The sequence below is a fragment of the Dipodomys merriami genome, unplaced genomic scaffold, assembly GCF_024711535.1.
Source record: "Dipodomys merriami isolate MVZ:Mamm:240054 unplaced genomic scaffold, mDipMer1.0.p SCAF_9, whole genome shotgun sequence".
Taxonomy (NCBI): domain Eukaryota; kingdom Metazoa; phylum Chordata; class Mammalia; order Rodentia; family Heteromyidae; genus Dipodomys; species Dipodomys merriami.
In genome coordinates this window covers 8,930,916-8,958,140 of record NW_027206512.1, presented here as the reverse complement: position 1 = coordinate 8,958,140, position 27,225 = coordinate 8,930,916, and the positions used below count along the sequence as shown (strand labels likewise).

Sequence of the window (27,225 nt, the reverse complement as noted above, 5' to 3'; positions counted from 1 at the left end):
GAGTGGCTTTTTGTTTTGTTTTGTTTTTGTTTTTTGTTATTTGGAGATTAGTCTACGAGGCTTTTACTACAAAATATAATTTTTAAATAGATTCTCTGTCATTTCAGAGAGAAACCCCATGCTCTGTTTAAAGTATTAAAAAGTAGTAAAGAGTGTGTAGAAATATTAACCATTTCGGGCTGGGAAGGTGGCTCAGTGGTAGAGCGTTTGCCTTGCATGCATGAGGCCCTGGGTTCGATTCCTCAGGACCACATAAGCAAAAAGAAAAAAGCCGGAAGTGGCACAGGTGGTAGAGCACTAACCTTGAGCTGAAGAGCTGAGGGACAGCGCCAGGCCCAGAGTTCAGGCCCCACGACCAGATCTCCCCCCCCAAAAAAATTAACCATTTCACCTGTTATTGGTTTAGAAGCATGAATCGCTTAGTGTCTTGTTGACATTTTACTCTATCAGTTTAGATGGATTTCTTCTCATTTGGTTGTTAAGGTACACCCAAGTATGTGGCAATAAATTTTTAACTTATGACTTATGATGTTTCTTCCTTTTTTAAAAATTGAATTCAGGGCCTTAGCTTTCTAGGCAAGCACTCTATCATGTAAGCCAGTCCTCCCAGTGCTGTTATTAATATTTTTCCAGGGCTGAGCTGGAGCTCACTATTCTCCTGTCTTTAATTCCCATAAGCTAGAATTATTAGTGTGCATTGCTACACCTAAAAGACTTCATTTTGCACAAATGTTGCACTCCATATATATATACTAATAAATTTACTATATGGATTAGATTCTGCATTAGTTGTAATATTAATTGTAATGAATACAAATTATAATTACTTGTAATTATAATTAATGCTACAATTAACTTAACTGTAATATGAGTTTATTTTCTTCTTAGGAAACTACCCATGCTGTTTCTTCCTAGGGTGTCAGCTGTGAGTAGCTGCTGTTTATCCATTGCATTTGTATTCATCTCTGGCTCTGGTGGAGTGGTAAAAAGATAAGATTTGATTGTACTTCTATTCACCTGACCCAGGCTGAGTTCAAAAGACTGAAGAGCAGTGACTCAAGGCTTAGCCAAGGAAGAGCAGCCTGTGAGCAAGTCACATAGAAAACCAGATGTTGACTATGAAGCCCTAAGTATAAGACTTTGATCCCAGAAAGTTTGTCAGATCTCTGGAAAGGAATTCATGGCTCTAATTTTAGCAGTCATAGTGGAAAGTATGTCAGTGGTCAACTATAGCAAATGTATTAGTGAGGGATTGGGAACTCTAGAGTGAGAAGAAAAGGACAATTTAGGAGATTTGGATTTGTTCTGACATATTAAGGGAGGAATAATAGAAATAGGATCAGAAATTGTACAGGCTGCTCTTAAGAGTAGCAAGTCCTTAACCTAAATTTGACAAATATTGTTTGTGATACTTTGATTTAACCACAGAAATAAGATACTTAAAAGACAAATATTTGACAACTGTATTTAAATTGTTTGCTATAAAATAAAAACTGTCTACTCAAAAAAAAAGAGTGGCAAGTCTTAAGTTCTCTCATAGTGGGATTTACATAGATTTATTTTTTGCTCATCTAGAAATAAGGTTATCAAGGTAGCATCAGAAAATGCCACCTTCCTTTTCAAAGAATACTTGAGAATTTTTATAAATTTGCTTCTTAGCATGCACTTGCTCTTAGTAGTATTTTTATGTTTAGTATTTAGCAATATTTTCATACTAAAGGTAAGATGAAGCTTATAAAACTCATAATACCCAACCATTTTGACGTTTAAAGCACAAATTTCATAAGATTTAAATTTATTATGACAATAGTACTTAATATTTCACAATTTTATTGTTTTATGTGGTTTATAATAAGTGCACTTTTGGGTAATATTTTAAAATTATACATCACATTATAATTTTAGGTAAACAACTTTATAATGAAGATTTTTATATAATGCTACTTGGTAGGTAATTTTAACAATGTCTTATTATTATCAGCACCATTTTTAAATTACATTATAAAAAGCATTATTTATGGATATATTTTTTTATTGATTAAATTTCTGTTTGTATTTAGCATTAGGGTATGAATGAAGGCCTTATTACATATTTGGCAAGTGTTCTACCATTAAGCTTCAGCCTCAAACATGATTGAAAGTTTTCACTGCTGTGGAAGTGGGGGTGTGGGTCAAGTGGTAGAATACGTCTCAAATGGAAAAAGCCAAGCAAGAATTTGAGGCATTGAGTTTAAGCTCCACAGCAGTGTGTGTGTATGTGTGCACACATGCAAACACACACACAGTTTTCAGTGGCAATATATCATGTTAGTCAGGAAAAATGAATATTAAAATATCAATATCTATTTGAATGTTACTGCAAGTTATACTCTTAAGAGAAAACAAAAGCAGTTTTCATAATAAGCTTGTGTTTGACATGGCTGCAATTCATATTTCCAATCTCAGCCAAATTATTTTTTTGATATTCATGGTTATAATAAATAAGGAATGAAATGGAAGTTTATCTGTAACTATTTCTTTACCAATAGCACATTCCACAGTTCAGAGGAGAAAGCTGACTTTCTTTCTATAGCAATCTGCAAGCTGTAGAAAGTGTGACAGTTTACCTTGTTTATAATATGTATAGAGACTGCATATATTAACTTTATCTAAATGTCTTCCAAGAAGTTTTTGCTTTCCTCTTGGAAAGTACTAAAGCAATAGTCACCTAACTATTCTCTTCCTCCAAATCAGTATCCTAATAATTGTTTCTCTGTTTCTTCTGTAGTCTATCTACCTACTTACCACTAAGCAAATACTATTTGTCAATAGCTGTTCATGGGTGTAATCATAGAAAATTTGGAATGCTCAAATGGATGTGATAAAGTTAAGACTTAGCTAAGGGGTTTTAATGCTTTCCAGACAGACTACCTCTATACAAAGACATGAAATGTCAACAACAGAAAACGACTTCATACTACCAATGGTGATTTGTATGTCATTTGTTTTATTGAATTGCTGATGTTCCTTGCTTCAGAAAGGGTGAATGTTTTGAAAATAAATGTACTGAATCTCATGATAAATAAATATTTATTATTCTGATTTTCTCAGAGCTTCAGGTAAGGACATAAAGGAGGGTAAGAGGTGTTCTAAGATAGAAATGGTTAGGGGAGGAGTAGGGAGGTGGAGGCACAAAACTGACCACGTTAGACAGGATAAATAAACTTAGGGATCATTATAGTGGTAAAAATTTATTCCAGTACTCAGGAGGCTTAGGCAGGAAGATCTTATGTTTAGGCTAGTCTGAGCTACATTTACAAAAGCCTATCTCAAAAGCAAGAAATCAGGAAAGGAAGGAATGAGAAAAAGAAAGAAAGAGAGAAAGAGAGAAAGAAAGAAGGAAGGAAGGAAGAAAGAAAGAAGGAAGGAAGGAAGGAAGGAAGGAAGGAAGGAAGGAAGGAAGGAAGGAAGGAAGGAAGGAAGGAAAGGAGAAAGAAAGAAACAAAGAAACAGAAAGAAGGAAGGAAGGGAGAGAGAGATGGAGGGAGGAAGGAAGGAAGGGAGGAAGGAAGGAAGGAAAGAGAAAAAGAAAGAAAGAAAGAAAGAGAGAGAGAGAGAAAGAAAGGAAAAAGAGAGAAAGAGGGAGGAAGGAAGGAGGGAAGGAGGGACAGAAGGAAGGAAGGAAGGAGAAAAAGAAAGAAAGAGAAAGAAAGGAAAAAGAGAGAAAGAGGGAGGAAGGAAGGAGGGAGGGAGGAACAGAAGGAAGGAAGGAAGGAAAGGAAGCAAGCAAGCAGGAAAGCAAGAAAGCAAGCAGGAAGGAAATGAAAGAAGGAAGGAAGGAAAGGAGAAAGGAGGGACAGGAAATAAAAGAAAGAAGATTAAATTCATAAAATCAATGTTTTTAGTGGAATTACCTTGTGGGAGTTACAATGTACTGGAGCATTTATCCATGAGACTTCTCCTATTGGCTCAGGGCTTCTGAGTCTTATGCAATTGACAATTGTGGAGTAAGAGAAAATAAAAAAAGGACAAAATTGATTGGTGGGGCCAGGGGTAGTCTAGCAGATTTAACCTTTGAATTAGAGGTGAAAGAAAATGTCACATTATACAATAGATTTCATGTGGTGTTTTGTAGAACCAACTCTGTAATGGCTGAAAGAATTTTTTGTTGTTGGTGTTGTTGATTTATCTTCACTGTAGAATTTAACTGAACACTGGTGCTTGCCAGTGTTAATGTTCTTTGCACTGTTTTCACAACTTCACCTCCTCATTTGTATCCCAGCTTTAGAAATCAAAGAAAGAACAAGAGACATGCTTTGACTTAATACTCTTCACTTATTTTTTATTGTCTTTTGAGGTTCAGTTATTACCCATTTGAAAGGTAAAATCATTATTATGTTTCTTAATTTCTGAAACATATGTGATGGCTTCTAGGGCTCATTTTGGGCTCAGAATGTGCCTCTTACAAACATGCTTACCAAGCATTTTGGCTCCAGCATATTCCTTCTCTTAACTGTGTGTATATAAACTATGTACATCTGGAGATCTATAGTAAGAACTGAGATTACCAGAGATTACTGCATACACCTAAAGTCTCTCTCTCTGTCTCTCTGTCCCTCTGTCTCTCTCAACAGTTTAAAATAGGGTAATGAAAAAATAAGGTACTTTTAAAAAATAAAATGAAAAACTTTCCCAAGCTTAAGGAAACATCAGATTAATAATTTGGATTCCAATTTCTTTGGCAGTTGTTTTGGTTGGTACTGGAGCGATTTCTCTGTCTCAGTGGACTCTAAACCTCAATGCTCAGATGTCTGAGTCTCTAAGATTATAAGTGTGAGCCACTGGAACCTAATCCAACTGGAAAAAATTGACTATTGGCAAGATAATGACCTGAATATGATGATTTTTTAATTGTAAAGCCTAATTGAGGGTTTATTGTTGCAGTTGCTGCCTGAGGGAAGTAAGCAATCTGTCCACTACTTCTCCAAACACTAAGCTTATATCATTTTTCCCCTGGCATTGGGCTTTTAATTCAGGGTTTTAGTCACTTTATTACTTAAGTCATGCCTCCAGCCCTTTTTGCTGCTCTGTTTATTTTTGAGATAGGATTAGACTTTTAGTGGACTGTCTTCTGCTTTTTATGGCTTCTGCTGTAGCTGGATGACAGGCCAGCACTACCATCCCTAGCTTGTAATTGGTTGACAAGCCCAGCCTATCCTTAAATCATGATTCTTTTGATTGCAGCCTCTGTAATAGCTAGAATTACAGGTGTGAGATTCTGATGCCTGGCCAAATTTCAATCTTTGAATGATCAGTGGTATTACAAAAGCACATACCAGTGAACTGATACCACTCATCAGATTTAAGTAAAATACAAAGGAATAAGATTTTGTTCCTAAAATGTGAAAATTCTCCAGTTTATACTAAAAAGGCATTTTCTTATTCTCTTCACCGGTATGTTACCAATTAAATGGAGAGAACTTCGTATTCCAAAAGGCTGAGAAAGAATAGACTAGATTATTTAGCTCTATTACAAGTAAGCATACATTTGATTGAGAAATCAAGTGGTCCTTTCTGTTTCCTGCCACTATGTCAGTGATCCCAGCCCTTTCCTATACTCAGGCCCTGTCTTAAATATCAGCAATGACCAGCTAAGCTGTGCAGACCCAGAGGAGATTTGACTGGTATAGCATATGATTTCCATATTCTCAGTTCCCCTTACAGCACAGAATTTTTATATTGTTTAATCTGATAATGTTTAAACAACAATTAAACAGGATTTCAGGGTAGAACAGTATCTTCAAAATTGCAATCAATTTAAATGCTCTTCATTTATTTATTTGAGGAAGTTGATACATATGGAGGTTAAATACACTTTGCTCACATCATACAATTAATAGTAAAGCCAAGACTAGAAATGAGTTTCTGGTATCTAATGACTTGGGTAGAATGGACAAGATCTATCATTTTTGGAGTAATGGGGAGTGCTGTGTTAGTGGAGAACTCTTAGTAAGGAAGGCAGAGGGACTGGGAACAGGGTGATGTGCTTCTGTCTTTGCTCAACTAGCCTCAAACAAATGTGCAGAACCTAGGCCAAAAGAATACTCTATCACCAACACTGTTTAGAATTGTGGGCACATGGTTATTATTGTTTTAAGTTCTCTATAGATAATGAACCCAGAAATAAGTCCTACTATCATGCCATCTGTATGCCATAGATGGAAAGAAATCCATAAGGTTTAGTTAAATTCAAATACAATAGATTCAGAGCTTAATTTTTAGAGGATGTAACAGAGGAGTTAGGATGGGGGTATGGATTTGGGCTTTGAGCAGGTATCTGCTTCTCTAATGTAACATTTATCATTTGAGTTCAAATTTTAGCTTAGGATTTTTAAGGCTATTCTAATCTGAAAGAATAAATATTTTTCATTTCAGAAGCACATCTTTCTGGAAATGTACTCTTGGACTTGACTAGATAAATGCTATTTTTTTAAACTTGGCCTCTATTGATTTATTTAATGTTTGTTACTTTGGATATAAAAGCAGATTTTGTCAAGTCAGATGATTCAATTTGACAGAATAAGTCCTTAGCCAAACAATCTATGCCCAACGACAATCCACTTTAAAGTTTACAGAAGCTCAGTTCTGTGTCAATTGAAATGAGAACTTAGCTAAGAGTCCCAGAAGACTGCTGATTGGCTGAGGAGTGGCAAACAGGATATATAAAAGGCTGCCGTGGAACATCTGGGAAGTTCAATGTTACCGTTCTAAAGTCAACCTGCTTGCTCCCAACACAGTGTCTCTTCACCATGAGTGGGTGTCCGTTTTTAGGAAACAGCTTTGGGTGAGTATTTACCTGTCTTCTAATGGAGTTAGGCTCTTCAAAGTGCACAAAACAAACATGTTCATGTATGAGATTAAAGAGTATTCAGCCCTGCCACATTCATGCCCTTCATTAATAAACTAAACAAAATTAGTAAGAGTATTAGTTAGCTGAGTTTTCTCATGCTCTATTTTTTGTTCTTATTTATTTAAACTGTAGATATGTTCTTAAGAATCTATCTCTAGAAGGCACCAAAGAAGACGAGTCACAAACAGGTGTGAATAGAGCCAGCAGAGGAGGGCTTATCTATGGGAACTACTTACAGGTAAGTAGTGAGTGCTACAGATATTAGCTGCTATTTTAGACACTAAATTCTACTTCCTTCCATCTTTTTCTCTTGATTTTTCTTCCTTTCTTTCATCCCTTCTCTCTCTGTCTTTTGGTCTCGGTCTCCATTTCTGTCTCTCTCTCCCTCTCCCCTCTTCCTCTCTTTCTCCTTCCATTCTTCCTTCCTTCCTTCCTTCCGTCCGTTCGTTCTTTCTTTCTGCCTGTCTGTCTGTCTGCCTTTCTTTCTTTCTGTCTTTCTTTCTCTCCTTCCCATTTTCTTAATCATCAGTAGTATTACGTACCTAAAGATATCCATATCCATACCAATTTATACCTTTTCCCACTTCCATTTAGAATAGTCAAAGAGGCTTGTAAGTGAAAATTCAGCTCTGATAGAGGTGTAATAAAAAGCACAGAATCCAGACTCTGGGCAGAAAAGTATAAACAATAAAACAGTGTCAATAGCAGGCAGTTTTACATAACTTGGATAAATAAGAGAGAGTCAATAAATCTTCAGCCTAGGTATGTGTAAATGTATTTCAAATTCTCTCTTGAATCTTTTATCACAAAGTGGAAATGCAAAAGGCACACTAGTTATTTTCTTGAAATCATTAGTAAGTAAAAGAGAGATAACAACAGATGAAGTATTTGGAGACTCTCTGGTTCACTTGAAGTCTGTTTTTCTCCTTCTTTCATTCTGCCTCCTCCTTATCTTCCTCTTCCTCATTCTTCACAAGAAAATTTATTAGATTCAGGAGAGTTATTTATTTCTCAGAAGAATAAAAACTCACAAAACTCAATTTCTTCTCCATTATTTAAAGGAAAATTGACTTTTTTGAGAATTTTTGGACCTACCATTTCTAGACTGTCTTCTACCTTATGTTAAAGTTGATTTCATAATACAAGTTCTTCAATTTTAAAATTAGTGTTTCTGTATTTTCATTTAAAGTTGGAAAAAATTTTGAATGCACAAGAACTCCAGAGTGAAATAAAAGGAAATAAAATCCATGATGAACATCTTTTTATCATAACTCATCAAGGTAAGTTGCAAAGAGTTGAACAACTATTGCAGGTGGCCAATTATCAGTCATGAAGATAGCTGCTATCTTTTATCTAAAAGATGGTGAAGAACAAGGGATCGTGTTCATTAAAAAAGCTGAAGAATTCTTTTCCCTGTGAGATAAATTCTCACAGGACCCCTTTTGCATTTTACATCAGTCATCTCTATCTTCCTTATGCTAATGAGGTCACATAGGAGGACTTCAGCTTTGTCCATGGCTCCAGGGTGATTTTTATCTCTCAGAATTTCATGAAGACTTTGCTGTCTCAGATGTGCCCCTTTCAAGGAATATGACATTTGAATTTATTGCAGATTTACTTGTTTGTAAAAATCTAGTACTGAACAAAAAAGTAAAATTTGAGATATATTTATCAACTCCAGCGGCTATTAGCCCAGAAGTGTATTAATATAAAAGTTTGGAAGTTCCTGTGCGAAATTGGGTACACATTTTATGAATATGTACCTGTGGTCCACTAAACAGAAAACACTGTTTCTACAGTTGTCAGTGTTATAGTATAGTCATGTGTCCCGTTTTTGACCAGGACCCAATCACTCATATAGGTCCGTCTTCCATGGCTGCATACATTTGTATTCATATGACACTCCTGTGTTATTTTTACATTTTTGTTGTAGGCTGATGCAAAAGCAAATTGGTCGAAAAGGAATTGTGACCTAACACAAACTAGAAATTCAAAATCTGTTTAGAATACTATTTTTACTTTCAATTGTATGAACTTAGTCAGGTGATGAGGGCTCTGGAACCCATTTCTCTATTAGTAAAATGGAGAGAAATTTTGCTCTTTCTTTTTAATAGACTTTCCATAAAGATAAAATAAGGTCATGTGCATTAAGCACTTAGAGTATAGAACACAGTAAGCCTTTAACAGTCACTATCATTATTTAATAAGGATGCTTTCCTTCCATTCTTTTATCATAGTAGTAGCCAGTGGTTCATAGGACTAGTGACATAAAGTTAAACTTGAAAAAGAGACACATATACCAATAGATGTTTGACTTTCGCTGGGCCCAAATATAAAAATTACATCTCCCTAAAACCTCTTTAAATATAATTTAAAATTGTAACTAGATCATCCTAATTATCAAAAACCATAGCCTGTAATCTATAAAAATGAATAAAATAGGAAACACCAGAAGCATCTAATTTTACTTACTTCCTGTACTCATTTCATTATTATATTGACGATTTAATGTTTTCCATAAAATAACTCAGGTTTTATATTAAGCCAATACTATGCTAGCTATTCAAGGAACAAATATAGATGCATATAACCAAATCCTATTTCTAGAAGTTAAACTATTGGTAGAAAGGAAAAATAATTCAGATGTGAAAAACACATTTTTGCTTGCCAAAACAATCTAATAACACAAAGGAGTCAAAATATGTTAGACTTAGGCTTCTGCTTGTAACTAACTTGTCTAACTAGTCAAATCTTTCCTTTTCAATAGCATCAGTATAGTAGTTATTACCTTTAATGTCAGCTTTACCATTTGGTAGCCCCTGTGAAAGGGAAAAACAACTCCAAAGATCTTTCTTTGGAGAAGGATTCTTTGACAGAATTCATACTTAAATAGCCATAGAATCAGAATGGGTATTCTAAAAGATGTACTAGATAAAGTTGAATCAACTTCAGTAAAGGTTTTCTTGGGAATAAACCATGAGAGTAATAAGAAACTTTGTTGTTAATTGTTTTATCACATTTGGCCAAAGTGGGATTATTTATCCTGGCCCTTAAGTTGTTAGGGTTTTGTTTTTATAAATAAACACACAACACAACCCAACACATCTACTGCATTTTAAGTTACTTACCTCTAGAGTTTTAATGATAAACCTTCTAATCTTACATTTTGGCTAGTGATGATTAATTTCTCCATTTATTCTTAAAGCTGCATATCACTGTTTATTCTGTGTATACCTCCAGCTCCCACACAGGAAGTGAATTGGGTATGTACCCTACTCTAAGTTTGCTCATTGGAATCAGTTGAATAATAATAAATGTAATAATGTAGGTGAAAGCCTGGCACACTCACACATTGAGCAATTGTAGGCAATTGTAACATCAGCATTTAGTTGTGCCATAAAATGGGCATCTGTTTTCCATTTGGGGGTTTTAATTTATATGTTCATTTTTAAAAATTTAGTGTATAGAGGCACTAAATTGACAATGATTTTTCTATTACAGCTTATGAACTCTGGTTTAAGCAAATCCTCTGGGAGTTAGATTCTGTGCGAGAAATCTTTCAGAATGGCCATGTAAGTTGTTACATTATGATTTTGACAACATTTTGTTGAAAAATGGAAAATATTAGCATAAACATTTGAATACCAACTATTGAAATGACTAATATTAAAACAATTAAACTATCTGAACAGATCATTTAGTTATATTTTCCTACTGCCTTTGCTGTGAGGCTTCTTTCATTTTCAAGCTATTTGTGTAGACGTCAACATTTTTCTCTAAAATAAACTGCTATACATGATGGTCGATTACAGAGAGGTCCTTTAGGTAATACAACTGCATTTCTAATGAGCAATAGCGATGTGGAGAATACAAGAGTAATGAGCAAGATAGAAAATAATGAAAAGGAGTGACAGAATCAAGAGACAGAAAAGGAAGAGAAGAACAAGAGTAAGGAAAGAGAGAATGCAGAATAAGAAAAGATCAGGAGGACAAAGATGAGAGGAGGGCAGAACAGAGCCTAAGGGGTTGGCAAAAGTTCCAGTTGCACCTACCCACTTCCATTTGGCTTCTTCTTCCCAAGCCCCCAAAGAAATGTGTGTTCTTTGGTCCCTTCTGCTTCCTGGGGTCCTGAAAAGGCACCCCATGCATCCATATGCCCTTTCCAATGTGTGTAAGTACAGTTCCAAAACATGTCAATGGCAGTCCTGAAGGGTCGGTTTATCCAGATCTTGTTTAATCTTTACCTTAAAAGTCCTCATGGGAGGTTGATTTTCTCTGAAGCAAAACTAAAAAAATAAATTTGCTTTGAAATTAGTAGGAGTGATGTTCTAGAATTTACATCTACCTTGTGTTCATCTAATATTCTAATTTTAAAGAAAGAATTTTTCTGATCTTCTAAACATTCTTTGTCCACAATTCAGAACTGCTCTTAGCCTGACATGTACTTACAGAAAATTTGAGTTCTAAGATTCCTTTTTAAAGTAAAAGACATCTTACTGTCTCCGAATCTACATGGGATACTCAATGTTTTTCCTTTCTTGTCCATCAGGTCAGGGATGAAAGGAATATGCTCAAGGTGGTGACTCGGATGCACCGAATTGTGGTGATCCTTAAGCTCCTTGTACAGCAGTTCTCTGTGCTTGAAACCATGACAGCCTTAGACTTCAATGACTTCAGGTGAGCACCTGTGGCAGGCAAAGTGCAGTAGGGCTTGTCCTCTTGTTTATGTGGGGTAATAGGAGAATATATAAGGCATGGGATCTAAATAATCTGGCCTACTGACACAGAAGGATGCTGAGGTCTTTAATCAGAAAGCGTTTCCTTAATTACAAGCACTTCATGAGTTGCATTGACTTATAAAATAATAGGATCAGTTGAGTACCAGTGGCTTATTCCTGTAACCCTCACTACCAAGGAGGCTGAGATCTGAGGATTACAGTGTGAAGCCAGACTTTAGAGGAAAGGTCATGAGATTCTTAACTCCAATAAAATACCAAAAAGCCAGAAGTAGAACTGTGACTCAAGTGGTAGAACATTAGCCTTAAACAAAGGAAGCTCAGGGACAGTAGCCAGGCCCTGAGTTCATGCCCCAGGACTGTCACACACACAAAAAAATGTGATTAATTTCAGTTCATTATTGAATATCCTATTTGTCTCAAAAAAGAGAATTTTAGACACATAAGTAACATAGCTAATATAAACATGCTTTAAAAATAAAATCTGAAGTAAACAGAAATGATATTTAAAGAAGTATGTCAGGATGAAGTGAAGACAGTGTTAGAAAACTGGCCAAGTATACCCTATGACTTGAATTTGGTCCCTAGAACCACAAAACCCTTACCTAGCGTTCCAAATAGCTAGAAAAAAAGTCACTCGAAAATGTCTGATTGATAAAAATCATACACTCGAAAGTGTATGATTATATATTGAGCTATAAATTTATGATTTACTACATAATTTAGGCAATTAAAATGACTGAATACATATTTATTTGTATGTTTTATATACTTATAGAAATGTATGTATGCATATATATATGTTTTTAAAAATATGCATATATTTTAAACCAAAATTAGAGAAGTTTTTCAAGAAACTTAAGTGCTTCTGATATGTAATATGATATGTCCTCAAATGTTTGACAATCAAAGAAAAAGCGGTAGAATTATTTGTGGTATGTTTAGAATCAATTTGAAATACCAGAGCCTATTTGATGAAGTACACTTAATAAAGACATGAATGCTTGGGTGTTTGGTAAGGGGATAGTGAAAACATCTTTTGATTGGGGATTTGGTGTTAGCTGTATCATGTGTTTTAGAAATTCTCTCACTGATGCTTATGAAGGTAATGGATTATGTCTAAGAGTATAACTTGTAGGAAGAATTAAAAATATTTTTTTCCAGTCTTCTAATATTGTGAGGTAAAAACAATTGCCCGATGTTCATTTTTTCCTTAGAAAATATCACCACAAATGCACACGTATGTATATTAATACACATATACATAAGTCTATATGATATTTGTTCCAAGTACACTTGTGGCAAATTTATATAATTATATAAATTATATATAAAATTATGAATTACATACATACATTTGTGCACACCTGTATACAGTAGGTATTTCACAAGGACCAACTTCAAATTGCTTGACATCAATAACAATGCTTAAGTAGTTCATGTTTATTTTAAATTTCAGCAAGGATGAAGTTACATGTGGAGCTGGAGTGTGCTGCATATGTCTGTCTCTGGAGTACACTGACAGCCCTCACAGGGGAAGAAACATGCATAATAACAACCCATCTCTTCATTGATTCCTTTCTCTTCCATTCCTCTATTTTTTTTTCTTAAAGAGAGTATTTATCCCCTGCATCAGGCTTCCAGAGTTTACAATTCCGACTGCTAGAAAACAAGATTGGTGTTCTTCAGAGTTCCAGAGTCCCTTACAACAGAAGACATTATCGTGATAACTTCAGGGGAGAAGATAATAAACTGCTACTTAATTCTGAGCAGGAGAAAACCCTTCTGCAGCTCGTGGAGGTACATGCCCTGCTGTTTTTCCGATTAACTAGATACTTCTTATTAATTTAGCTTCTGCTAAATCCAAAATTTAAAACTCACGTTAGAGTTGGGTTATACATTCATAGCAAATAAAAAGAGAAAAATGTATGAAATACAAACCTTGTAATTTCAACTTATAAAATAATAAAATACAGAGAACCTTCTTGAGAAATTAGAAATTTTTCTGTAATTTATTATATGTTAATATTTAATAACTCCATTATGACACATACAATTCTTTTAAACATTTCTGCTAAGCAATATTCATTAAGGTAATTCTTTTGCTAACTGATTAAGTATTCAATTTTATGTATATAAAATATAATTGAAAACATTTCACTTGAGTATATTTCTTAATTAAATCAAATTACTTTAGAATTTGTTATAATACTTTAGAATTCTTTCCTTTCATATACATTTTCTCTAGGATCTATAAGTAACCTTCAAGAATTACTAATTCTAGTCAGGCATCAGTGGCTCATGCCTATAATCCTAGCTACTCAAGAGGCTGAGATTTGAGGATCTCAGGTCAAAGCCAGCCTGGGCAGGAAACACTGAGACTCTTATCTCCAATAAACCACTCAGAAAATTGGAAGTGGCACTGTGTCTCAAGTAGCAAGTGGTAGAGCACTTGCCTTGAGCTAGAGAGCTGAGGGATAGCACCCAGGCCAATAGTCCAAGTCCCAACAACAAAAATTACTAATTCTAGTTTTTGTAATTAAATTATGAAGGGATAGTGTGTTGTTTGTTCTTTCTTCACAAAGCCTTTATGAATGCAAATTAAATGTTTCTTTTTATGAGTTATACTATGTTCTTGAATCCCTGAGTGTTATGAATATAAACTTAGGTTACTATAGTTTACATGTTGTTATATAATTATTTATTAATATAGGGTCAACATTACAAAGCTAATTTTAAAACTAATTACAGAAAATATGCACGTCTTCATGAACTTTGTTTCATTTCTAAATATTGAATAATCTTAAAATAGATTGTATAGTCAATACAGTGCCCCTGAAAAGATATATTATTTTATATTTTCATATTTTCTTCAGCTTCTAAAATATTTTTTGAGACTAGAAACCAGAAGATATCATTAAAACAATGTAAACATCACCTGATATAGAAGAAATAATTGTATTGTCAAAGCTTATAGAATTCACAAAGTTAATTGTGAAGGTTAAATGTGTTTGTAACTTAACTATCACTATTCTACAATACTGTAAAATATGTGAAATTTATGTAAGCACCTAATCTCAATTTAAAACAAAAAAGTGAGAGAAGGGATGGGTTAGGAGTGATTGAAGGCAATGTTATCAGACACCTTGTATTCATGTACTGTTTTGTAGAATGGGAACTTCTTTGTACAACTACTTAACAATAATAATTTAAAAGTTAAAAAAAATCTCTCTACAACATAGAAAAGTATTAGCACATTAGGAATTTGTAATTTTAAACTGTAACTTTTATAATCATGAATAAATTATATAGAACATGCAAAAAAAAGGGCTGGGAAGGTGGCGCAGTGGTAGAGTGCTCGCCTTGCATGCATGAGGCCCGGGTTCGATTCCTCAGCACCACATAAGCAGAAAATGCCGGAAGTGGGTGCTGTGGCTCAAGTGGTAGAGTGCTACCCTACCCTTGAGCTGAAGAGCTGAGGGATAGCACCCAGGCCCAGAATTCAGGCCCCACGACCGACCAAAAAAAAAAAGGTATAGAACATGCAGGAAAAAAAAAAAAAAAAAGAAAGGACCCTTTGCAACAATGAGATGTACAAGTCTTTATGTCGAAAAACGAACTTTACAACTTTGGTGGGGGGTGGGGGGAAGGCTAAGTGGGAGGAGGGGGGAGTATGAGAAGGGATGGGAAGGGGAAACAAAGAGGAGGCAACAATGCTTGATAAGAAATGTACTCATTATCTTGCCCATGTAATTGTAACTCTTCTGTATGGTATTCTCACAATAAAAATAAAATAAAATTAAAAAAAGAAAAACAATGTTTAACTACATTCATAGATTGTAGCTATTCACAGCTTCCTACCTGGAAGCCAACTATGACTCCCATAAGTATGTACCATTTAAGGAAGAAAGAGCAAATATTATTAATAATGACTACCTTAAAGATCAGGAAATTGAAACACATCAATTTCTATCTCATAAATTAAATAAGCTAAAGGAAAAATTATTAAATCAATTTGTGTCAACTTTTTCAAACTTAGGAAGAGTTTTTTGCTTCAAGTTTCTAATAATGGTATATTTTATATGGCTTGAATTTTACCATGTAACTTATCTAAAACAATGATACTTACTTAAGGCATGGCTAGAAAGAACACCTGGTCTGGAGCCTCATGGATTTAACTTCTGGGGAAAGTTAGAAAAGAACATCATCAAAGGCCTGGAAGAGGAATTCATACAGATTCAGGTATTTATGATATCATGAGTTAATATGAATATATTAAGGGTGATAGCGTGACAATACTGGGGCTTGAACTCAGTATTGACATTCTCAGTTGGCTTTCTTGTTCAAGTCTTCTGCTATAACACCTGAACCACAATTCCACTTTCTTCTTTTTGCTATTTTATTGATGACAAGAGTCCTTCAGATTTGTCTGTCCAAGCTGGCTTTAAATCTTGATCCTCGGATCTCAGCATGTGAGCCACTAATTCCCAGCTCAATCAAATATATTATTTAAGCCACAAAACGTTTCTTTTCTTCTCCTTCTTCACCTTCTTCCTCTTCTTCACCTTCTTCCTCTTCTTCACCTTCTTCCTCTTCTTCACCTTCTTCCTCTTCTTCACCTTCTTCCTCTTCTTCTCCTTCTTCCTCTTCTCCTTCTTCCTCTTCTGCCTCTTCCTCTTCTGCCTCTTCCTCTTCTGCCTCTTCCTCTTCCTCTTCTTCTTCTTCTTCTTCTTCTTCTTCTTCTTCTTCTTCTTCTTCTTCTTCTTCTTCTTCTTCTTCTTCTTCTTCTTCTTCTTCTTCTTCTTCTTCTTCTTCTTCTTCTTCTTCTTCTTCTTCTCCTTCTCCTTCTTCTCCTTCTCCTTCTTCTCCTTCTCCTTCTTCTTCTTCTCCTTCTTCTTCTTCTCCTTCTTCTTCTTCTCCTCCTTCTCCTTCTCCTCCTTCTCCTTCTCCTCCTCCTCCTCCTCCTCCTCCTCCTCCTCCTCCTCCTCCTCCTCCTCCTCTTCTTCTTCCTTCTTCTTCTTCTTCTTCTTCTTCTTCTTCTTCTTCTTCTTCTTCTTCTTCTTCTTCTTCTTCTTCTTCTTCTTCTTCTTCTTCTTCTTCTTCTTCTTCTTCTTCTTCTTCTTCTTCTTCTTCTTTTTCTTCTTCTTCTTCTTCTTCTTCTCCTTCTTCTTCTCCTCCTTCTCCTCCTCCTCCTCCTCCTCCTCCTCCTCCTCCTCCTCCTCCTCCTCCTCCTCCTCCTCCTCCTCCTCCTCCTCCTCCTCCTCCTCCTCCTCCTCCTCCTCCTTCTTCTTCTTCTTCTTCTTCTTCTTCTTCTTCTTCCTTTCTTCCTTGAACTCTTTGCCTGGTTGCTTTCCCTCAGTTCTTCAGCTCATGGCTAGAGCTCTACTATTTGAGCCACAGCGCCACTTCCGGTTTTCTGGTGGTTTTTGGGAGATAAGACTTTCCTGCCTGGGCTGGCTTTGAACCTTGATCCTCAGATCTCGGCCTCCTGTGTAGCTAGGATTACAAGCGGGAGCCACCACGCCTGGCAAGTAATGATTTTTTTTAAGAAGTGCAGGGAAGCTTCTCCTTGCTTCACTTTTAACATTGGTAAAATGAGGATATCTATGTTAAATGTCTGGTAAGAGCATTTAATATAACCCATGCTTGGAAAGCATTTAGGAAAAAATCTCCCACGTAGACACAGGACAGAAATGAGATCATTAGATCATCATTAGATGATCTCAGTTATACCGGTTGCTTCGTTATTTGTACTTATTCATCCATAACCTCCAATTTGAATATTTGCTTGGTTTTCAGACTACATATTTAACACTCTAGTTGGTGTTTCCTTTAAAAAGATCAATAATACTGAAATTTCCCTATGCACTCTCACACTGAGCTTGTTTTAGAGTTAAGGTGATTTTCTCCTTTAACTCTTCTAAGATCAAGTCAGTCATCCAAGAGTAGGTCTTGCTCTCACTTTCTTCAACCACTTCTTTGAGTTGTCACCCAATCTGACCACATTTAGCTTTCAAATAGTTCTCAGATATCTCTGTTTCACCCACCAATAACATTGGAGAACAGAGGGGTGATGATGTTCACCTGGCTAAGTAAAGCCTTGGTTTAGAATTTCAATAGGCAGTGTAGTTTCTGCTAAGAATCCTTCTCTAAGGTGAATTACTTTATTTCCGTGTTAAAAAATTGCTATTTTAAATTATCTCACTAAAACGATAAAATAAAATTATCTCAATATTGACAATATTATTTCCCTCTTTCATTCACCTTAGTTGATCTCTCACAATTTGATTTTATTCTTTTGGTGACAGTCCTGGGACTTGAATTTAGGCTCTGGGCTCTGTTCCTGGGGTTTTCTGCTCAAAACTAGCAGTCTACTACTTAAGCCACAGCTCCACTTCTGGCTTTTTACATGGTTAATTGGAGAAAAGAGTCATAAACTTTCTTACCTGGGCTGGCTTAGAACCATGATCCTCAGATCTCAGTCTCTTGAGTAGCTGGGATTACAGGGGTGAGCCACTCACACAATTTCTTTAGGAAGAGAATATTGGAAATTTTCAAATTATTTAAATTTATATGAAAGGGTAAAACCAGTGTGTGGAAGATTCCTTTTCATATGGAATAATTGCTCAATTGTAATATTAACAATAAGATTAAATATTCCAGGCACACACTTTTAGCAAACTGAGAGTATATTTCTCCTATCTAAAGCATTCTAAAATAGGAATATATTTTGTCTCTTGAGAACATTCATGAAATTTTTCCTTAAAGGCTAAAGAAGAATCTGAAGACAAAGAGGAACAGATGGCTGAATTTCAGAAGCAGAAAGAGGTGTTAATGTCCTTATTTGACGAAAAGCGCCATGAGCATCTCCTTAGTAAAGGTAGATACAAAATTCTTTTAAAGATTCTTTCCCTGGAATATATATATATATATATATATATATGTATATATATATATATATGATATATGAGTATGATCATATAATTTTATAAGACTATCAAACCTAAATGAGGAAAATAAAAATTGCTATTCTACTTAAAGAAACAAGAATTGGGTCAAAGTCATCTTTCACAATCCTAGTTAACAAGTTCCTATGCCCACTGTGTATAAAATAAGCAAAATCTTTCCTACTAAATGCTATCAGGGATACAAGGGTAAATATTACACAGGTTTTGTTGTTGTTGCATGTTTTTTATTGGTGACAGAATTGGGGCTTAAATTTTTGTTGGACTTTTTTGCTAAAGGCTGGCTATCTACCATCTACATCTCCACTATCAGCCTTTTTGTGGTTGCTTTTGAAGTCTCTCAGATTTATCTGGCTGGGCTGGTTATGAAGTTTTATCCTCAAACCTCAACTCTGTTCCCAAATCTCAACTGAGTAACTAGAATAACATGTATAAGTGACCAGCATCCAGCCACAATACAGGTTTCAACAGGCTCACAGCCTCAGAAGGAAAGGAAAGGATCTCATTGTAATTAGGTACTCTGTGGTAGAGGTAGGAGGAGAAGGGAAATCCTTGAGGTTTCGGGGTTTTAATGGAGGAAGTGTTGTTTAGGGAGACCAGGAAATGTCCCTAGGTAGACTTTTGGCACAATTCACTTCCTGAAACTAATAAATATAATTAGGGCCTTTATTACTTAAATCTCTTATCTATTTGGACATATTGTGTTCACTTTGACTTAGAAATTTTATTGTAATATGCCTTAAAATTTTTGAGAAAAAGACAAGATAGAAGTAACCAGTCCAAGATGTGGCATAACATGATTTTAGCAAGAGTTTCCTTCTATAAGGTTAAATTCATTACCCTTATAGAGGTTTCCAAGACCTTTGGTGAAGGTTGACAAACCTTATTTTCCCGCTGTTAAGGGAAAAGCTTTCTTCTAGTATTTCATCTCTGTGCAGTTTAAGGCGATGAAAGCAAATTTTAAGTGAACGAGAGAAAACTACTTCTTATAGAAGTTACATTTATTTTTAAAAAACCAGCTTATCCTAACATGTTATTTAGAGGTTTTAAAGAGATGACACTGTTCAAAAACAAAGGTACTCATTACCTGACTTATGTAACTGTAACCCCTCTATACATCACCTTTACAATACAAATAAATTAAACAACAACAAAGTTAATGTATTAACGGCACACAGGAATTTATTGTGGTATTGCCCATATGTATATATAATATACTTTCATCAAATTCATGCCCTACCACTCACTAAAGGTTTTGAGGACTACAAAATTAAAGTTTATCTATCTATATTATAGATATATGATATGTACATATATTACATATTTTTGTGTGGGTGCTTACACACACATACAGGGAATAAAAAAATTAATCTGAGGCAGGGTGTTGGTGGCTTATGCCTGTAATTCTAGCTACTCAGGAAACTGAGATCTAAGGATAATGGTTTGAAGCCAGCCTGGGCAGAAAAGTTCCCATGAGACTATTATCGCCAATTAACCACTCAAAAACTGGAAGTGGCGCTGTGACTCAAGTGGTAGTGTGATAGCTTTGAGCATAAAGAAGCTTAGGGACTGTGCCAGGACCTGAGTTGCCCCATAACTGACAAAATAAATAAATAAATAAATTTGAATATTACATTGTTTTCTAAAAATATGTCCACTTAAATTTTTAAAAATTATCTCCTTGATAATTTTAAAAGAGATATCAAATTAATATGACTGCTGTATATTACCCATGAAATGAGAGCTTGCTCTGTGTCTTGTAGGTGAAAGACGACTGTCATACAGGGCACTCCAGGGAGCACTGATGATTTACTTTTACAGGTAAAACTTATCAGAACTGAGCTAATTCTCACATACTAAGTATACCACTTATATGTTGGAATCACAATGCAATATATTTAGAAAAAAAAGGAAATATTGTTTTAAACTTTTGAACAGAAGTATAATTCTATCCCTGTAGCAGATTATATGGATATGCACACACAGATTAATCAAAATCATTTTTATTAAATCATATAAAATAGTGTGGGCCATAAGTAAGTACCCTAAAGGCCAAGTTCAAGTTTTCTTAGAAACTGCAATGTGTTCTGTCATTTGAACTATAAGCTTTTTTCTAAGTTAATATTTGCCATCTATATTATCAATTTCAAATAAAATTGCCTTTCCTTTCTGAAATATGCACTAGCCTTGGAGTGTTCACTTCCTCCTTTTCATGGGGGTAAAGGTTATATGGGGTGGGAGCCTAAGCCACTGATTGGTTCATCAGTAGCAGAAAAGATTCAAGTGTCTACAGGATGTTTTACTTCCTTGTAATTTAACTTTTAAAACCTTTCAATCTGTTCCTTCAGAATATCAACATAAACCAAACCTTTTTTGTTTCCTATACTCAAAATTAATATATACCATTAAAGTGAAGCTATCCTGAGCAAATTAAGTAATCAGAAAGTTGAAAAATTTGAGGAAAAATGGGGAAAATATAAAAAGTGAAAAATAGTTCTCTGTGTGTGTATGTATGTGTGTGTATATGTGTGTGTATATGTGTGTGTATATGTGTGTGTGTGTGTTTAATCTAGAAGCTTTTGATTCATTTGATTTAGATTTGGAACAGTATATATCTTCCTTTCAAGAATCTGTTCAGAGTAACTTTGGCTAATTACATCATGTATATCTTATAGAACCACATAGACTTCACATAAATTCTAGGAAGTAGTATTATTAGTATTTGAGAGGTAACGAAAAACACAAACTGAAAATAATCCAAACTTGTCACCACTCCCACGTGGCTAAATTTACATTTTTTTCCAGGGCTAATTATAAAACTCATGTTCTTCCAGACCAACTGATTCTCTTAAAAAAATATCTTCTCACTCTTTTGTGTAGGGAAGAACCTCGATTCCAGGTCCCTTTCCAGTTGCTGACCTCTCTGATGGACATAGACACACTCATGACGAAATGGAGATGTAAGTCTTCCTCTTGCCTTCACAGTCCTCCCATACTTCTATTCCTTTACTCCAATACTCTTGGGGACTCATCAAAATATTTTAATCCATTTCAAATCAGAAAGAAAATGAACTTTAAGTCAAAGAAAATGTTTTAATATATAATAGTGATCCATTCATCTAATGCAAAGCATTTTCAAGTATAGCTTTACATTCTCTTTTTTCAATGGAGGAGGGGTTTCCCAAAGGCCAAACTGGCAAGGATCCATGAGAAGTCATTAAGTGGCCATTCTGCCCTTGTTGCGCTTACAGACTCATTGCAGTGATGGATGGAGCCCATGCCATGTGGGATGCTAGGCAACCTACTGTCCTCATCTGGTGCTCACAGATGAGCCTTCCATCTGCTAAGTGATAAGGTGTCAGCCTTTTCTCAGAAACGATCATCATTACCAAATCCTTGTTTTTAGAATATTTACCAACTAATGGCATCAAATATCCATGTAATAAATGTGTTTGCCTAGATAACCATGTGTGCATGGTGCATAGAATGCTGGGCAGCAAAGCTGGCACTGGAGGTTCCTCAGGCTACCACTACCTGCGCTCAACCGTGAGGTAAGAGGCAAGTTCTTCTATTCATTGGGGTGGCAATCACCCAGTCTGTTTCTGAACATTTGTACTGATAATAGCACATTTGTAGTTAGCTAACACTGCTCCTCTTGGTCTTTTGGAGGAAGTCGTATACAATCCTCCATGGTGGAATTTCATCATTTTGCTTCTGTGATAGAAAAGTACCTGAAAATGCTGTGTCTTTGCAAACTTGTTCCAGCTCAATTTTTCAGTAATCTACAACCATCAGCATCCATTTTCCTAATGTCATCTTTGCTAGATAAAGAGCACAGCTAAAACAATTTCTTATTTCCCCATGTGCCTATTTAATATCATAAAACTACTTTCAACTATCAAAAGAGAGCGCTATCATTTATTGAAGACTTAAGACATGCTCAAGCAGCTTCCAGGGCTTGTATATTCGTATTTTATTTAGTATTCCCTATTATAGATAAATGGGTAATGTGAAAATGAGGGGAAATGGCTCCTTGGAAAAGAAGAATCATCAATAATGAATTAGATATTCATATTTATTTTGCCAAATTCTTTAATTGTTCCCATCCCTAATCTTACTACCAGATTGGATGATATATAAAACACACAGGTTAGAATTGTTATTGCATATTTTGACTTTCCATGATAATAAATTCTTGATCTTACCAGGCAGTCAATGACTGTACTAAATAAACACAAATATCACAGATGCCATTGCCATTGTGCCTTTATCTTATTTGGTCTTTACAAAGGCCAACTAGAAGGAGGAATTGTAGGTTTTCATTTATAGAGGTAGAAAATGGAACACTAGGGCTGGGAAGGTGGCTCAGTGGTAGAGCGCTTGCCTTGCATGCATGAGGCCCTGGGTTAGATTCCTCAGCACCACATAAACAGAAAAAATAGCCAGAAGTGGCGCTGTGGCTCAAGTGGTAGATCTAGCCTTGAGATGAAGAGCTGAGGGACAGCGTCCAGGCCCAGAGTTCAGGCCCCACGACCGGACATCACCCTCCCCCCCCAAAAAAAAAGAAAAGAAAATGGAACACTAATGTTCAAACCGTATGTCTAAGAGTTTTGTGATTAAACCAGAATTCAGGCCGAGATTTATTTGACTTCAAGCAAATGTTCTTCCTCCATAAGGCTACATCCACTGAAAAAGTGCTACAGTTTAAAATATTTGACTTACAAGCTGAAAGTAACAAACTACACTTATAATTACACAAAGATGGTATCTTAATGTATTAGGTTGTCCCCTTATCATAGTTATTTGGTAGCTAATGTGAAGTTGGGAAATATTGTCCAATGAACAGCTAAGAACTCCATGCACAGTTTGCACACCATCTGGTGAAAACAAGAACATGCCATTAATATTATGAAAGTGGCAGGACATTAATGGTGTTAAGTTTTAATCTTTATCTCCATGGTCTGACTCAACAAAGCACAATACAATCTTTCTTGTGTGTGTGTGTGTGTGTGTGTGTGTGTGTGTGTGTGTGTGTGTGTGTGTGTGTGTGTGTGTGTGTGTGTGTGTAAGGGAGAGAGAGAGAGTGTGTGTGTCCTTGAACTCTAGGCCTCAGTGCTTGCTGTTCTTTAGGTTTTCTCTCAAGGCTTCAAGTATAGCACTTTACCACTTGAGCCACAGCTCCACTTCTGGCTTTTATTTAAAATAGTTAGTTGAAGATAAGAGACTCACAGACTTTCTTGCCCAGACTGGCTTCAAACTGTGATCCTCGGATTTCAGCCTTCTGAGTAAAGGCATGAGCCATTTATGCCCAGCCTAACAAAATGCACCTTAAAAGTATGAATGTAGCCAGGAAATGGTATCCCACACTTGCAGTTCTAGCTAATCAAGTGGCTAAGCTCACAGTTCAACACCACCTTGGGGGGAAAGTGCACAAGACTCTTTTCCAACTAACTAGCAAAGAGATGGGCTGTAGATGAGGCTCAAGACAAGCAAACTGAGTAAGCTTGATGCCCTGAATTCACAACCCTATACTGAGGAGACAAAAGCATGGAACATGAAACATGAACTTTGGTTATGAGTAAATAACTAGCAGTCTTAATAATGCTACATAACATACTGCATACATATATGTATATATGTATACCTACATAGATGTTTGGGTGTATGTATACACATATATACATACAAATATGTTATATATATATATATATATGTGTGTGTGTGTGTGCTATTCACAGCAGATAATACAATTTTGAATACATAGTATAGCTTTTAATATCAATTATTAAAATATCTAAAAGAAATTAGAGAAGAAATGTTTAGATATTTCATGTGAGCAAATCTTACACATCTTCATCTGTATGTCTTTCAGTGACAGGTACAAGGTGTTTGTGGATTTATTTAACCTTTCCACATACTTGGTTTCTCGACACTGGATACCGAAGACAAACCCAATGATTCATAAATTCATCTACACAGCTGAGTACTGTGACAGCTCCTACTTCAGCAGTGAAGAATCAGACTAAACTCATGAAAATTCTGTGAACAATATTGATTTCTCAGGCTATTTTTTTATTTTCTAAATTCCCATCAACGTCTGGAAATTCTTTGGGAGATGTATTTTTACATTTAGTTCAGACCAATGGTATGTTGATTCAACTCTGGAAAAAATTTTATTGCCATCAGTTTGTGATCATATAAAATGAAACATCAAGAAGAGAAGTAAGCTAATTGTAACATTGTACATGTTTTTATTAGAAATTTTTGTGTGTTTGTGCATGTGTGTGTGTGTGTTATATTCCTATAATTCCAGCTACCTGGGAGGCAGAGACAAGAAGAATGGATGGTGGTTTGAGTCCAGCCAGGGAAAAATATTAGAAAGACTCCATATTATAATAGGCTTATACCTATTATCCTAGCTACTCAGAAAGATGAGATATGAAGATTACAGTTCAAAGCCAGCCCTAGCTGCGAATCTTAACTACAATTAACCAGCAAAATGCTGGAAGTGGAGATGTGGCTCAAGTGGTATTGAGTGCTGGTCTTGAATGGAAAAGTCAAGAAAGAGCTTGAGGCCCTGAGTTCAAGTCCCTGAAACTGGCACAAACATTAAAAAAAGAAAAGAAAAGGACATGAAAATAAAGACTTCATCTCAAACAATAAGCTATGCATGGTGGTACACTTAGGTGGGAGAATCACAGTTCAGTACTGGCCTTGGGCAAAAGTGAGACCCTATCTGAAAAAAACTAAATAAAAAAGGATGTGTTGTGGCTATATGGTAGCATATTTGGCTAGCATGAACAAGATCTTGAATTCAAACCCAATGACAAAAAGAAGTCAAAATTTTAAATTCAACTTCCCCTGATTTTTAACACTAATGTAACCACTTCATATTATCTTATTGTTCTATACTTTATAAGCTTATAAATTACATCAAATCTTTGTCCAATAAAATGTATACTTCTGTACAAACTGACTCAAACAAACTGACTCAAACAAAAAGTGCAATAGTAAAACTGTATTATTAAACTTTGGGTTATGTAATTTTTTGTTTGTTTTGTATTTTTAGAACACTGTATTTGTTAGGGCACTTGATTACACTGGCAGAAATCTTCTGAAGTTGTTAAAGGAGATTTTCTGGCTCACTTCTCCATTAGCTACCAGAATGCAAGAGAGTGTTAGGAGAAGAGCCCGAAGACTAGGCCTACCTCGGGAACTGGGTTTAGTTCTTGGCATCCCATATATGTGTCATGCTTTGAAAATCCTCTAGCAATTGTCCTCTTTGTGGTGTCAGAGAATAGCTAGCCATTTTCTTTCTCTATGTATCTAAGTTTTATCAGATTTGCACTTTCAGAAAGACTCATTTATCCAATCCCAATACCTGTCCTCCGGGAGGTAGAGTCAGCTATAATGCAAGGGACATTGAGGTAGGAATGAGTAATAGTGCCCACAAGAACAGAGTTCTCTCCAAAAGAATGCAGAGATAAGTAGACTAACTAGCAATCCTATTTATTCCAGATATAATGTTACTGGTAGAATCTAGAATGCATATCACCTTTGACTAGACTGATTTTTCTCTAGCAGACAATAAGTTCTTAAGAAATGGCCTATTCTTTGGTCTCAATTTCAAAGTTTTTAAAGTATCCTATCACCTTGTGGGTCTCTTAACTGCATGTAAAATGGACACTTCATCAGTAGTTATGGTTTCAACATACTGTCATTTCAATCTATAAGTAAATACACTGGATGGTAAGCAAGCAGTCACAAATGAATTAGCTGAAGTGTAATAGACTCTACAGAGTGCAAATAGTGTAGTTCTTTGAACAGACTAAGAGCCCCCCAAATAATAGTATAATAACATGCAAACACAACCATATGTAAATATTATTCCATTTTACGCAAAAGATTGAACATATTCAGATTTCAGTATGTATGGGCATCTTGAACAAATGCCCCACACTCATGGAGGGATGAATACAATTGTTTCACCTGCTTCACTTGTGTGTGTGTGTGTGTGTGTGTGTGTGTGTGTGTACATGCCCATGTGTGTAGTGAGCAGAAGTGTTAAGCTGAAAACACTGAGTCAAACAATACAAATCCTTGATTTGTATTGTTTGTCTAGCAAATTCTGGTTCTGCTAATCACATATCACAAAAATCATTGTAAGGCTGAGTCAGCATTCACCCTGAGACCGTTGAGAATTACTCACAGCAACATTCTGCTGATTTTCATTAGGGCTTGAGAGTTAGCAGTGAGACTGTCACTGCTCTGGGAAAAGTAGTCTGTTAACTTGAGCATCAAACAATCCAAGGATGCAAAGGTAGAGCAGCCTTCCTCATGCAGCTTACCAACAGAAGTTGCCTGCTATCTTGAAGGCCATTTGGGAGCTATTAAATGGCTTACAGGGGACAAATTTATACCAGTACATTTTAAAAGATAAATGTTGGGAGAATATAGACTACAGTAACTTAGGATCAACTGAACCCTAATCTACTTTGAGAATCCTGGGTAAAGGGACATTGAGTTTAGTTAGTAATGTCTAGCCCAAGTAAAAAAAAAAAAAACCAAAACCTAAAATTATGAGGATTTTAGATAGATATGTGGGATGGGCAGAACTGTGACAAAGACAGTTAAA

General features: G+C 35.6%; 1 protein-coding gene across 1 annotated transcript; it reads left to right on the top strand.

Annotated features, from left to right (window-relative positions):
• The first annotated feature begins 6,572 nt into the window (after positions 1-6,572).
• On the top strand, positions 6,573-25,634 carry Tdo2 (tryptophan 2,3-dioxygenase). The gene is made up of 12 exons (XM_070012472.1): positions 6,573-6,823; positions 7,022-7,127; positions 8,079-8,169; positions 10,391-10,461; positions 11,439-11,566; positions 13,239-13,425; positions 15,760-15,867; positions 18,394-18,505; positions 20,354-20,411; positions 21,471-21,550; positions 22,051-22,141; positions 24,463-25,634. The coding sequence occupies exons 1-12, from the start codon at positions 6,789-6,791 to the stop codon at positions 24,614-24,616; spliced, it is 1,221 nt and encodes a 406-aa protein (XP_069868573.1). The 5' UTR covers positions 6,573-6,788; the 3' UTR covers positions 24,617-25,634.
• The last annotated feature ends 1,591 nt before the right edge of the window (positions 25,635-27,225 follow it).